Source organism: Anas acuta, chromosome 1 (genome assembly GCF_963932015.1).
Source record: "Anas acuta chromosome 1, bAnaAcu1.1, whole genome shotgun sequence".
In the NCBI taxonomy this organism is placed as follows: domain Eukaryota; kingdom Metazoa; phylum Chordata; class Aves; order Anseriformes; family Anatidae; genus Anas; species Anas acuta.
Genome location: NC_088979.1, coordinates 127,493,231 through 127,507,297, shown reverse-complemented (window position 1 = coordinate 127,507,297; position 14,067 = coordinate 127,493,231). Strand labels below are relative to the sequence as shown.

The 14,067-nt window shown below is 37.3% G+C and overlaps 1 protein-coding gene across 1 annotated transcript in view; it reads left to right on the top strand.

Annotated features, from left to right (window-relative positions):
- The window catches only part of VWF (von Willebrand factor), a 150,028-nt gene that overhangs the window by 54,228 nt on the left and 81,733 nt on the right, over positions 1 to 14,067 (top strand). The window contains exons 19-21 of the mRNA XM_068654434.1: positions 2,160 to 2,263; positions 9,015 to 9,153; positions 10,798 to 10,932. Of these exons, the coding sequence (XP_068510535.1) occupies positions 2,160 to 2,263; positions 9,015 to 9,153; positions 10,798 to 10,932 (378 nt within the window). The remainder of the gene's footprint in view (positions 1 to 2,159; positions 2,264 to 9,014; positions 9,154 to 10,797; positions 10,933 to 14,067) is intronic.

Sequence of the window (14,067 nt, the reverse complement as noted above, 5' to 3'; positions counted from 1 at the left end):
GGTCTCCAACTGAGTGGGTTGGTTCATCAGCTAGTCAACCATTTGAAATCCCATGGATGCACTGTCAGGAGCATCATTGTCAGGTGGTGTGAACAGTAACTCTACTAATTATAATCCCATGTTTTTTCTTGTGTTTGCTACTTGTGTTCCCTATCACCTCCAGCACTCAGACATGTTTGATCTCCTGTATTAAATGCTATCTATTAATGAATTGAGATAATTCCAAAGAAAATCCAGCTGTTTGTGAATAATGCAACTGGCCTAGTAAGTACTGACTGCATGGTACCGTGCTTAACATGTATGTAATCCAACATGGCACTGAGTTGCCAAATATGGATGTTATGTCAACATGACCAGTAGGTTGTGTTTTGTCATTAACAAAACCTTCATTCATTAAGTTTTGCAGCAAACATAAATGGTCAAATTCCACTCTGAGTATTGATGTTTGGCTTTTTAAATCCTACCTACTCACTCTGCACTGTTTAGACAAGGTAGTCTTACCTCTTTGTGAACAAATTTACAGTTTTTGTGCTGTAACTTCAGTGGTGGCCATATGTTTGTGATGGAAAAGTGAAATCATTCTGTTCAGTTTATCAGTTTAGGATAGGCTGTAATGAGCTTCATGTAGATATGTGAGGGAGCAAGTAGGAGAGGTCCTAATCCTCCTTTTACTAACTGCAAGTATAACCCCAGGTTCTGTTTCCAGAGGCTAGCGCAAAAAGTCTATTGTGAACAGTGCTGCTGAACACTGTGGAAAAATTCAGAAATGTAGCCATGAGTGAAGTCATACATTACATTTTCCTGAATGCCACCAGGAAGGCAGGATTAAATGCCCTATGAAACAAATGGTCTTCTCTGGCCTTTTTTTCTCCCTGTCCTTTGTGGAGATAAAATCCATGGTAGAGCTCCAGCTCTACATCTAAAAAATCATGTATTCGTTTCCATCTTGATTCTATTGACATGAGTTAATTTGGCATAATATAGCTCCCCATAAACCACAGAACTGCATATGAATGAAGGGTCTCTGGGTTGTGAAATCCTTTTGTTAGTAGTTCCCTTTGGCGCTTCTAGCCCCCCATAGGAAAAGACAGAGAAATTCTACTTTATTAACCTGGCATTCTGACTACATTGATCTCATTGGCCTGTATTTAATGGTAAAAAAGGAACGATTTTAGTGATTTTACAGAAAGAATTTAAAATGGGAAGGTGATATTTTGTGACTTTTGAATGAGGAAGGGAAGTGCTCTCCACTTCACTGTTCCATGAAGCAAGAGCCAAACCTATCACTGGCTTTGCAGAACCATGCTCAAGTGAAAAACAGTATAACCAGCCTTAATTTTGCTATATTCTCTAAAACTGAGTATCTTCAAAATAGAAAGGGAGTGGAGAGAGAGAGAGAGAGAGAGAGAGAGAGAGAGAGAGAGGTATGAAACTATTATGTTTTGTTTGTTGTAAGTGGGACAAATTGTTTTTATACAAAAAGAAACTAAGCTTAGTAGGGCAAAACTGAAAAAAGAGTTTTATAGCTCTTTCTCAGTGACCGAGCCTATGAAGGTGAAATAATGTCTATAATGGGCTGCTACTTATGTGGTCTTTCTGGTCTTGTGGATAGGAAGTAGGCAAATTGACAGAGCTTTTTTTTCTTTTTTCTTTTTTTTTCTTTTTTTTTCTGAATGTCTGTGGTAACAGAATCTTTACTTGAATTTAGATCTTTTTGGCACCACTGCTTGTCATCTTCTCCTCTCTGTTTCTCTCTCAGCTGAGCCATGCATCCAACTGCTTTTCTGGTAGGCCACCCTTCAGTTTGTTTTGTGTGAGAAACATGTGGTATTTACTTGGTCTCTGTATTCAGGTTAGCTTATTTTACCTTCACCAAATCATGGTTTTGGTCAAATTGGTCTTTTTCATTATGATCATAATCTATTTCCCCAGCTGGTGTTAGGCTCTTGAAACAAGCCTGTGATTTATGTATCCATAGCTCTACTTTTGTTAATGGCAAAAAAATATTAGCAATACCGTATATTTCTTAACTCAGATAGTCTTGAACCATTTTGTTGATGTTGATCCTTTCCTTTATCCATCTTTTCTTGTGTTTATTCTCCTGAGTACTGGCACATACCATGAGGACTGCATGATGATGAACTGTGTGTTTTGCTTAGGTGCGGCATGAAAACAAGTGTGTTGCTCCTGAGAGGTGCCCATGTTTTCACAACGGAAGAGAATATGCCAAGGGAGAAACAGTGACTAACGACTGCAATACCTGGTGAGCCACTGGAACTGCGTTTTTCTATGGAACACTTAACATATTTCTAAAATATATATAAAATAGTTTGCTTAATGGATCTTTTTTTATATTAAGTCAGGCTTTTTAGTGCAATAACAAACCTATTACACAGACCAACATCTTCCCTTTGCATGTGGCATAAAGACCAGTGAAATGTCTGTCAACCTGTATTTGGTGCTTCACAAATAGGTAGCCCATGTAGAATCATAGAATCATTCAGGTTGGAAAAGACCTCTAAGATCATCTACTTCAACCTCTAAATTAGTACTGAAGTTCACCACTAAACCATGTTACTAAGTTCTACATCTACACATTTCTTGAAGACTTCCAGGGATGGTGACTCAACTACTTCCCTGGGTAGCCTGTTCCAATGTGTCACAACCCTTTCAGTAAAGAAATTTCTCCTAATATCCAACTTAAACCTCCCCTGGTGTATTTATGAGGCCATTTACCCATTATCACTTGGTGCTTGGGAGAAGAGGTCAATCCCACCTTGCTATAGCCTCCTTTAAAGTAATTGGAAAGAGTGGTAAGGTCTCTCCTGAGCCTTCTTTTCTCTAGGCTAAAGAACCACAGCTCCCTCAGCTGCTCATAATAACAATTTTTTTCTAGAGCCTTTACCACCTTTGTTGCCCTTCTCTGGACATGCTCCAGCACCTCGATGTCCTTCTTGTAGTGAGGGGCCCAAAACTGAACATGGTATTTGAGGTGCAGCCTCACCAGAGCCAAGCACAGATGGACAATCACTTCCCTAGTCCTGCAGGCCGAACTATTTCTGATACAAGCCAGGATGCTGTTGGCCTTCTTGGCCACTTGATCTGGCTCATATTCAGCCAGCTATTGATATACCCCCAGGTCCCTTTCCAATGGGCAACCTTCCAGGCATTCTTCCCTCAACCTATAGCACTGCATTGGATTGTTGTGTCCTAAGTGCAGGTCCCAGCACTTGGCCTTGTTGAACTTCATACAGTTGGCCTCGGCCCATCAGTCCAGCCTATCAAGATCCTTTTGTAGAGCCTTCCTGCACTCGATCAGATCAACATTCCCATCTAACTCAGTGTCATGTGCAAACTCACTGAGGGTGCATTCAATCCTCTTGTCCAGACCGTTGATAAAGATATTGATGAGAACTGGCCCCAACACTAAGCCCTGAGGGACACCACTATCGACTGACCTCCAACTCAATTTAACTCTTTGCGTCTGGCCTTCTGGCCAGTTTTTAACCCAACGTAGTGTACAGAATCACAGAATCACAGAATGGCTAAAGTTGTGTTTCAGTTTGTGCCTGTTGTCTCTTGTCCTGTCACTGTGAACAACTGAAAAGAGACTGGCTCCATCGTCTTGACACCCTTCCCTCAGATATTTGTACACATTGATGAGGTCTCCCCTCAGTCTTCACTTTTAAGGCTAAACAGGCTTAGTTCTCTCAGCCTGTCCTCGTACGACAGGTGTACACCCGTCCAAGCCTTGAGATGCCAGCTTCTGCAGGAGAATGCCATGGAAAATGGTGTCAAAAGCCTTAATGAAGTCTGGATGAAGCACATCCACAGCCTTTCCTTTGTCCACTGATTACATCACCTTGTCATAGAAGGAAATAAAGTTTGTCAGAGAGGACTTGTATTTGATAAACCCATGCTGACTGGGCCTGATCAACTGATTGTCCTATAAGTGCTGCATGATGACACGCAAGACAATCTGCTCTATGAGCTTCCCTGGAACTGAGGTCAGACTGACAGGCCTGTAGTTTCCCAAATCCTCCTTCTGGCCCTTCTTGTAGATAGGTGTCACATTTTCTAGCTGAGAGTTGACTTGGACCTTCCTGATAGCCAGGACTGCTGATAAATTTTGGAAAGTGGCTTTGTGAGCACGTCCACCAGCTCACTCAGTACCCTTATGTCTGTGTATGTCCTCTGTAGGCACTGGGAGTTGCTCCTTGGTCTTGCAACACAAGAAAAAATGCAGGAGCAGTGGGAGGAAGGGAGCCTGCATATTGTTGCTAACCTCTGCTTTCCTGCTTCCCATGGAAACCTACAAATCAATCCTTTTCAGGCAGGAGCATGCATCAGCAGAAGGGCTGTGATATGCCGACTGTATGACAGGAACCCTTCAGGCAAATGCTAAAGAGGAGCCTCAGGAAAGGTATAGGTTATTTGCCTGCTGGATATCTCTTGACTTTTGCCTGCACAGCACACTCACTGTTTTGAAGAGGCGTTTTGCTCTCCGTGCTCTGTACCATTGGTACAGAAACTGTGTTCTTTTTGAACTTCTTTGTGTGACTAATTGGAATTGGATCAGAGAATCAGCACCTTGAAATTAGTGAGACTGCTCATAACTAGTTAGATTTGGATATGAGGTTTTATGGTTTTGTAAGGAAATAGTTCCCTTCCAATATATTACTTTATGAATCGTGTATTACGATTAAAGCTGGGGAAAAGTATTTTTCAAGGGAGAAAGACGGAGGGGAAACTGATTTTTTTTTATAGATACCTATACTGTAATGTGCTTACACTACAAGTGGGTAAAAGTGACTCAGTTAAAAAAACAGACACAATGATAATTTCACTCGTATAGTGAGGTGTAAAGCTCCCTCATATTGTTGTGAAATTTGCAAGATTCACTATGTTCTTCACAATAACCATGCACAGTCTTTTACTTTTAATCATTCTTAAAATCTTCAGTCTTGAAATCGTTACAGCCATATTGCTTTGTTCTTGTAACTGGTCTTTTTTTTTTTTGACAATGACATTGTAAAGGACATTTCCTCTTAAACACAGAATTTTCTTCAATATCAACATCAAGAAAATGTTGGAAAAAATGCTTTTGCTCATTGGTAAGAAAGCCTTCATCTTACTTTAGATATTTTTCTTTAGTATGAAAATAAGATTGGAAAATAAGTTCCTTTCAAAAAGTAGCAATAGGGCTGTTTAAACTAAGAAACTGAACAGCTTCATGATAGTTCTCAGCAAATACCAAGTCAAATGTCATTTAGAAAGTGATATAGGAAATTACTATTGCTTTGAGAATTAATAAGAATTGAGAGTCTGCATTTTGGAGCTCAGATCTTCCTTTTCTTTTGTTTTTGCTTTTTGTACTGCTGTTGCAGGAGTTCTCATTCTCACTTGTTCTTAGCCAGATGTGAACACCTGCAAACGCAATATATGAGTCAGAGGTGTCAGATTTGGCATTTACATTTGACTTGACATATGGGAGACCCTAATTCATGAACAACGGAATGCCTCCAAGTCTAAGCTAGTGGCAAAACTTTTGTTATGCTATGTATTGGGAATTTGTTGTAGAGCTCAGTGAATATTTTGGAATAACATTTATGAAGCCGGACACAGAATAAATTTGCTAATCTGAATTTTGCTAAACCATATACTTGATAATCTGTCTTTGCACATACACACAAAATTTTGGTCTTACTCTACATATTTTATTTAATAGAGGATGGTGTAATAGGTTTCATGTTAGTGAAACTTCATTCTTTGAAGTATTGCACAACAATTTATTATGCTTTGAAGTATTATCAAGATTAAGCAATGATTACTCTCGGGTTAAGGCATTACTCTGGGACAACAAAGAATTCAGTGTAGTACCTGTTTTTGCTTTGGTTAGCAATTTGATCTTGGGAAAATACTTTGGGTATTTTATCTCTCAGTTTTTACATCTGTAAAGTAGGGATAAAATTCCCCTTTCCCTGCCCTTACAGAGTTTGATTAGAAAATCCCTAGGGCAGTAAAGTTGTCCATCTGCATTCATATACATTTTGTAGATGAATGCTTCTCCCACCTCATGCAAGCTATTACTTATTAGATTATTAAATTATTATTATTAGATTAGATTATTAGATTGTGTTAGATGCTATTCTAAACCCCCAAATTAAGAACAAATGAGTGAACAGAATTTCCGTTGAATTTCATTGACCTTTCTTTTTATTTTGTTTGCTCAGTTTCTTGCTAGCTAACATATCAATTTATTTCACAGTTCAAAAGCATGGAGATGCCAAGTGAAAGATCCACTTTCATACTAGCAGCTTGTGTAGTAAAGCCTGTGAGTCTCCAGGATACATAGGCTTTGGTGGATACTCTGAAGTCTCTTATCTTTGTTTCTGATTTTGCCTTATTTTAACATGAGGATAATGGTATTTACCTCCCTGAGCCTTATTTGTAAGAGTACTTTGCATGATTTAGATTGTAATGTATCACAGTAACAAAAGGATGAAAGATTCTTGGCAACTCTTAGAAATTTAATAATGTTTAACATTGAAAATGTCCGGTTTGGTATCCTCATGAAGAATAAGAGGTCTGATATTTTTTATTCAGCCTGTTATGCTGTTTTAACTTGAAATCAGTTCAATCAAAAAAAAAAAAAAAAAAAAGGTGGAGGTAGTGGGGAAGAGAGAGATACCAAAAAAAAGAATGCAGTCTGTTTCATCATGGCATCACTGCATTTGTACGATAATGATAGTGCAGTTCAACTGCTACATCAACATGGCTATTATAATATCAAGAACTTAACCCTATGCCTGATTTAGCTTCAGAATTACCCTCTCTATGAAAAGACAAAACAGTATCTTATTTTGCATGTTAGGCTATACCATCCTTTTCTTACATAATCTGTGCTTGTGAGGAAGTCTAGCAGGCATCCTGTGTAGCATTACTTGTAAGCTATGCAGGCAGGGAACAGCTAGTGCACCTCATTTCAAGATCAGACATGCTCTTGTCACAGCTTCTGTCAAGTAAACTGATATTTAGCTTGGAGTCAAATTTGTATGTATGTAGCCAAATGTGAATTCCCCTATACAGCGGATATTCTGTTTTGACCACCACAGGAGACCTCAGGGGACAGTATCACACTGTATGACATTCCTCAGAGGGTGTATGTACATGTGTACCTATGTGCAGAAGAAGAAATATTTCTATTCGTATGTATATTCTTGTCAGACTATGAGGTAATGTCTTCAGTTGCTAGGTCAGATAAACTATGTTGAATAATTAACTTCAAGAACAAACACCTATTAAGAGAAGGGTGGTATTATACTTAAGTATGTAATCTGAACAAATGCCACGGGACAGACTGAGTTTTACAGTTCTGGTTACTTTGTCCCAAAAATTGGTCACTAGAGAAAACACGTCCTTTGGCATGAGCTGAATATTAAATTTGCTACTATTTTGGCTTTCAGTGAGGAAAAATGGACAGTACTGCAGATAAAAACAGTGTTGCTGATATTATACTTTATATTTAAACTGTAATGGCCCTTGGAGGGCAAATTGTTTTTCTAAAAGGATGCTCTAAGCAGAACAGGACATACAAAATAAAGTACTAGTAGTATGATGAAATAATCCAGAAGGCTCTGTTCAGACCTCTCTTTGTAATACAGATGTTCAAAAAGCACGTATTCCTGTGTGTAGCTTGTAAGAAAAGGAGAAACACATTCTTTAGGCATTGAACATGTAAATTCACTATTTGGATTTTTGCACCCAGTGTTACTGCATGTTAATTTATGCTGATGAGTGAGGTTGTCATCTGGTGCATGGTGGTGTAATGAAAACTATCTGGGTAGCCCAGAGACGATCTGCTGTAGACACAACTGAGGATGGACAGCAGCAAAGAAAAATGCATAGATTTCTCAGAGTTGCAGCTAATGGCCAGATTTAAGACATGTAGGGGAACAATGCTTCCATTTGGTCTACAGTAGGTTACTCCCTGACTTGTGCACAGGAAAAAGAAGAGAACAAGCTTCAGGTCAAATCTCACTCTGGGGAATTACAAGATTTACCCATAGAAGACAACAAGTGAAATGCTGAAACAACTTCCCCCGCTCAAACCAAAACCAACAAACCCAAAAATGACCAGCAAGAAATATTTACATCAAAATTTTTACTCTTTTATTTCCAGCTTAGCATATTGAGAATGTTATTTATTTATTTATCAAAAAATGTGTTGCTTTGATGTACTAGGCAAATGATTTCTTAATGTCTATTTAGTTAAGATGATGCCTGGATTGATCTTAAGTAAATAAATAAACAAACAAACAAATAAAACAGAACAACAACAACAAAACAGTAACTCTGCATTTGAAATAGTCACCACACACACAAAAAATCTGTTATATAAAAACAATTCCTGTATGTTGCAATTGCTCATATCATTTCTTATTATTTGTTAATAATATGCAGTTACCTATACATTTCAGTGCACCTTTTGTCCAAAGCTCCATTTCTTGCAGGGGAGCCTGGTCTTTCAGAGATGAGTTAGGTTTTGGCATTATTACTTCCATTGCAAGAAAGCAAAGGATGACAAAGTCATTCCATTCATAAAGATATGTATGTGTGCTTCTTATTGTGGATGAATCATGAACACCTTTCAGATTTAAAGAAAGCTGATAACAAAGAAAATCAAACTGAAATATCAGCCTTTAGCATTTATAATTAAACAACTTTCAGCTAAGAATCTGCATCCTTAATATGTCTGTGCCTACTACTTACTGCAGAATATGAATACATAATCAGTGAAAGACAAGTATAAGTAAAAGCTTTGTCAAGCAGATGGTGAAAGTTACAAGATAATAACTGTCATTGTTCGTTGTGTGTACTTTGAAGAATCATCAGATCATGAGCTCATGGAGGCAAAATTTTTTGCTCTTTCTCTTTGCCTGAAGCACATTACGTTCTCTTACTTTTTATATACATTGGAAATGATAATTGTCACTGATTTTTCTCTGTTGCAGTGTGTGTCGTGGTCGAAAGTGGGAATGCACCAAAAATTCTTGTGATGGCACCTGTACTGTTATTGGTACAGCTCATTATTTGACATTTGATGGATTGAAGTACAGGTTTCCAGGAGACTGTCAGTATGTACTAGTTCAGGTAAGAGTATGTCAAATGCCTGAACTGTCTGATAGTGTATAAATTTTGTTACACCAGGAGAGAAGTCCAGCTTCTGGAAAAGTCACAGTAAAATGATCACTAAGTCATGTTCATTGCAGAAGTGAGCAGAGCTTATTAATGGCTTGACAGATATCCCAAGAAATTAGAAGACTTTGTTGTGTTATAGAAAAGTGAATTAGGTTGTGGTATGTCTAGCTGGCTGTCATAAAACATGTGACAGCAGCATGGTATAGAGAAACCTTAAATCTCAGCTATAGCAATGGATGTAATTTAGATGCCTGTACGTTATTCTTTCCTTGCTTCCCAGCTGCCTATTCATCCTCTAGTGAGGATGGCTTATTGTGTCAGACTTCTCCTTCAGACTAAGTGAAAAAAGAAGTGTTCAGTAAACCTGCTTTAAATATTTCCAGAGCAGAGATTCTACTCATTCAGGTTGACAACATCACTGTCCTGTTCTATGCACCAAACTGTTTGCAGTACACTGACAATATCTATTTTCTTCATAGCAAAGAGGAGAGGTGAATAAAAACACAGTACAATAACATCAGCCTGTGATTTGCGGGAGCAGCTAGAAATTTAGAGAGTTAAATGAGAATAAGGCTCAACTACAAATGCAAATTGTTGTGTATTTATAAGTGTGTGTGCAAAAGAAGAAATTCTCTTAACATTTGGTCTAAAAGATGGATCCACTGCTAATTGATTTCAATAGCTTTCTGCAATTAAAAAGCATTATTTTTCTTAGGTGAGCTACTATTTTCCCCAAAGACCCTTTTCATTCCTCCTTGCAGTTCTCCTTGGACCGGAAGGTATGATCAACCTGTCTGGATCTTTGAAATATGTTCTACCTAGCTCTGATGCTAGGAGACCTCTGCATGAAAGCCTTAGGGACAGTAACAGCATGCAGTGCTGCAATACTACTTAAAATGAAAATATGACCCTCAAATGACAGACAGAATTATACATAGGGTCTTTTTCTTAAAAGTTGTATACTTAAAAAAAAAATCTGATAGTCACAAGTCATAACATAAATGTAATACTAGTTTTCCATGGATCTCAGAAATGTTTTACTTAAAAGAGAATCAATACAGTAAACTATGAAATTTCTCCCCAAGAAAGAGATTGATGTTGCTGTAGCTATTATTTGTGTAAAGGTGGGAAAAAAAACAGGTGTCATACATTTTGCTCAAGACTGTGCAGTGAGTTTCTTACTAACACTTCTTTCTAAACTAACCTTATAGGGTTATATCTTTATTTTATCATTGGAGCTCAAGTCTCATTTTCACTGTTGTACCAGTTTGTGTATTAAGATGTACACAGTGACTAATCTTTGAAACATCACACACTGTAATAGTGTGGATTGTCCCTGCTAAGGAATACCCTACAAAATACGCAGACAAGTATATGTGTATGTCACTGGCAGAGTGTACCTTATTCTTGAAGAGGTGGACCACATCAATACCAATGCTAAGAACTAAATAAATCAATATGGGAATAACAGACATGCAAACATATATCTTATTCGCTATGTAGAGTATTATTTGAGGACTCATTTTTCTCCATAGATCTGTATGTGTTTCTCAAATATCCATATTAATGACTCATTCATTTATTTTTGTCTGATAGGATTTCTGCAAGGATGACTCTGGGACATTCCGGATACTAATTTCAAATGAAGGATGTGGCTTCACTGGAGAAAAGTGCTCGAAAAGGGTTATCATTCTGTATAAAAGTGGAGAAATAGAGTTGTTTAGTGGAAATGTATGTATACTTCAGTTCTCTTTCTTTCCCTTTTTGACAAGACTATTAAAATTTCAGGATGCTTGGTAACATGAGGGATGAATAATCTCATGTTCAGTGGTTCTTGAAAACCAAATCATAAATTGAACAGATTAGTAACATAATAATAATTACAATTATAAAGGATTATTGTAATTAGCCATTTTTCTTCCAGAGATATAATGCCATTTTGGTATTTCTGCTTGATGTCAATAAGTTTATCTTGGATAAAAATGCCATTTAATGCAAGCTCATTTGAGGAATGCCCTTTCTAAATGTGAGAGGTCTAAAAATATTTCAATCAAGATTAAACATAAGAAAGAGCTAAGTGACTGTCCTATGACTAGTAAAACTTCAGCTCTAAATTAGCAGTCTGAAGGACAAAGCACACGGAAAGTGCCTGTAAAATGATACTGCAGAACCAATTATCAACTATCCTTTTCCTTCTTAAATTGTTAGATAGGAAATCCAGATTACTGGATTCCTTTTTTTTCCCCCTTTCCTACCAACAAACAATGAAGAATTGACAAAGAATCACTTCTACCTCCCGTGACAGGAAAGTTTCTTTCCTGTCATGTAGTGACATGGGAAAGAGTTCATCTCTTTTCCTTGGCTCTGTAACAATTAAGACTGCCTGTGTGCTCAAACATTACATACAGTGAATTTGAAACAGGGTTTCAATTGCTCAGTTTTCAGAAGCACTGGGCTCTAAACTGGCATCTGGACTAGAGATCTGCAAAAAATGTTCCCAGTGAAATGTGAAACTGTTCTATGTTTGCCTTGTTTGGGTTAACAATCAAAGCTGAACCAGGTTTTGCATAGTCTGCAACTTGCCTGCAAATTGCTGCTTGCCACTGATACTTGACAGGAACTTGTAAAACATGACCATTATTAATAGTGTCCATACAGTTTACCTTAACAGCAGATGATCCATGTAGGCTTTTGGTTGCTGGAGGAATGAATGCAGGACGTTTTGGTTGTACAAGCAACTCCTCGTTTCTACTGATTTAAGACTCTCCTACCTGAATGAGGGTGAATACTAGTGCAGGGATCAGTCTGCAAAACCAGGTGTAGTATGAGAGCTCCTTTAGGAGACATTTTTCAGAAGAGGTATGATTCCACTTGGACACCTAAATAAGGGGCAGAAAAGACAGGAGATGGAAATTAGGCAGCTGGTAAGTCCAAGTGAGAGCATCAGAGGGTGTTTGTTTTCTGAGAATGTCCTTGCAGGAGCCAGGTCTTGTATCACAAGACCACAAGACAGTCTACTGAACTTTCAGTTGTCTTTCTATTGAGTGCAGGATTCTGTGTAATAGGGAAGGTTGTCTTAGAAATAGCAGCAATCAGAGAAGGGATTAAGAAAAACTTTCTGAAGACTGGCAAATGCTTATACCGGGATGACTATATATATTCTTTTTCTATGCCAGTCCTTAGAAGCAAGCAAGAGAATTGAGTCTTTTTATTTTATTTTATTTTATTTTATTTTATTTTATTTTATTTTATTTTATTTTATTTTATTTTATTTTATTTTATTTTATTTTATTTTATTTTATTTTATTTCATTTTATTTTAATATACTTACTTGGGGAGGGGGGCAAAATATTTCCAAATGACATTGCTTTAAGATGTTAATGTTTTGAGAGCAGTTTCTAGTTTTAAGCTAAATAGGGCTTAACTGAAGTATCTATATATTACAGTCATGCCTCATTAAAAATAAATAAATAATAATTTTTGCTCTTCTGAAACAAATATATTTGCTACTTTGCAAGGTCAAAAGTTTACAAGTTCATGGTTGGTCAAACAGCCTCCTTAAACATAGAAATTCTGTAATTTAGGTTAACCTGCCAGCTCAGCTTTGTCCTCCTTTGTTGTTGCTTTTTTTGCTGCTGTTTTCTTTTTTTTTTTTTTTTCCTGTGTTTGAAAAGATAGAGAATACTACAGAACTTAGACGACACATGACCAAATGTGTCTAGATAGTATATCCATAGAATAAGTATGTACGGGCACAGAGGAAGGTGAAAATGCTTCCAGTTCCTAGAATAGTCTATCTTTTAGCATATTTTTCCCTACAGACATTGAAAGCCCTTTTTGGGAGATCCTTGAAGAATGTAAGCTGTTTTCTCTGGGGATAAAGGCTTTTGATCACACTGCAGAGCTGAAGAGAATTGAATTACATTGCAGCATTTTTACTGAATTAAGCAAGAAAGAGTAGTGGGATAAGGAGGCATTTTTCCCTCAAACTAGGAAGTGGATGAATAGTTTCTCCCATCCCTTTATCACTATTTATACTGACTAAAAGGTTTTGTCTACCTCTTCCACAAGCCAACAGTTAGCAGTTAATGCACTAGTAGTGTTTAAAGTAACAGCCATTCCAGAACTTTCTCCTGAAACGTGGTTAATAATCCTATTAAGGTTCCCATTGAAAGGGGATTACAATGTGAAAGAAAATATTTTAAATGAATTTCTCAAGTTCTCAGTAGCCGGAGGCTGTGAATTGGCAGTCAGATGGAAAGAAAGAGGAGAGGCACACAGGGGAAGTGAAAGTGATGGAAAAATACAAAAGAAAATAAATGACCAAAATGATCCCCTTAGGATTTTTCCTATTGCTGTAGGTGGTTGGGAAAAAAAAAAAAAAATCACAAAAAAACTTCCTGACTTCAGATTCAGGCTTTGGCCCTTCAGAGACCACCCATGCACATGTTTCTCTCAGTTCACATTACACTTTTACCAAGCAAGCCTTTTTGCCACTATCTGCCTCAGGAACACAGAATTGTTAGTTTCCTTTTAATAAATAAATTAAAAAATATATAATTATTCAGCGAGCTATTACTGAGTATTTACTGGTACACCCAGTACTCTTATCAACCCTGCTTCAGTTTATCAGTCTTGTTTTTTGTGTGTCAGTGTTTATGGTGAATGTATGTTTTATTTCAGGAGTGCATAAGACATTACCTCATTCAATGTTGTAGAAACGTGATGAGTTTGAAATACTGTACTTTTATCCCTATTTGCTATTCAGCAGTGCTGCTTTTAAGACAGTAGTTTATCCACTGCAGCTTTTCAGAGTAGAGACAGGTCTGTAATCAGTCCTGTACCTATACTTTGTTTGCAGTTTTT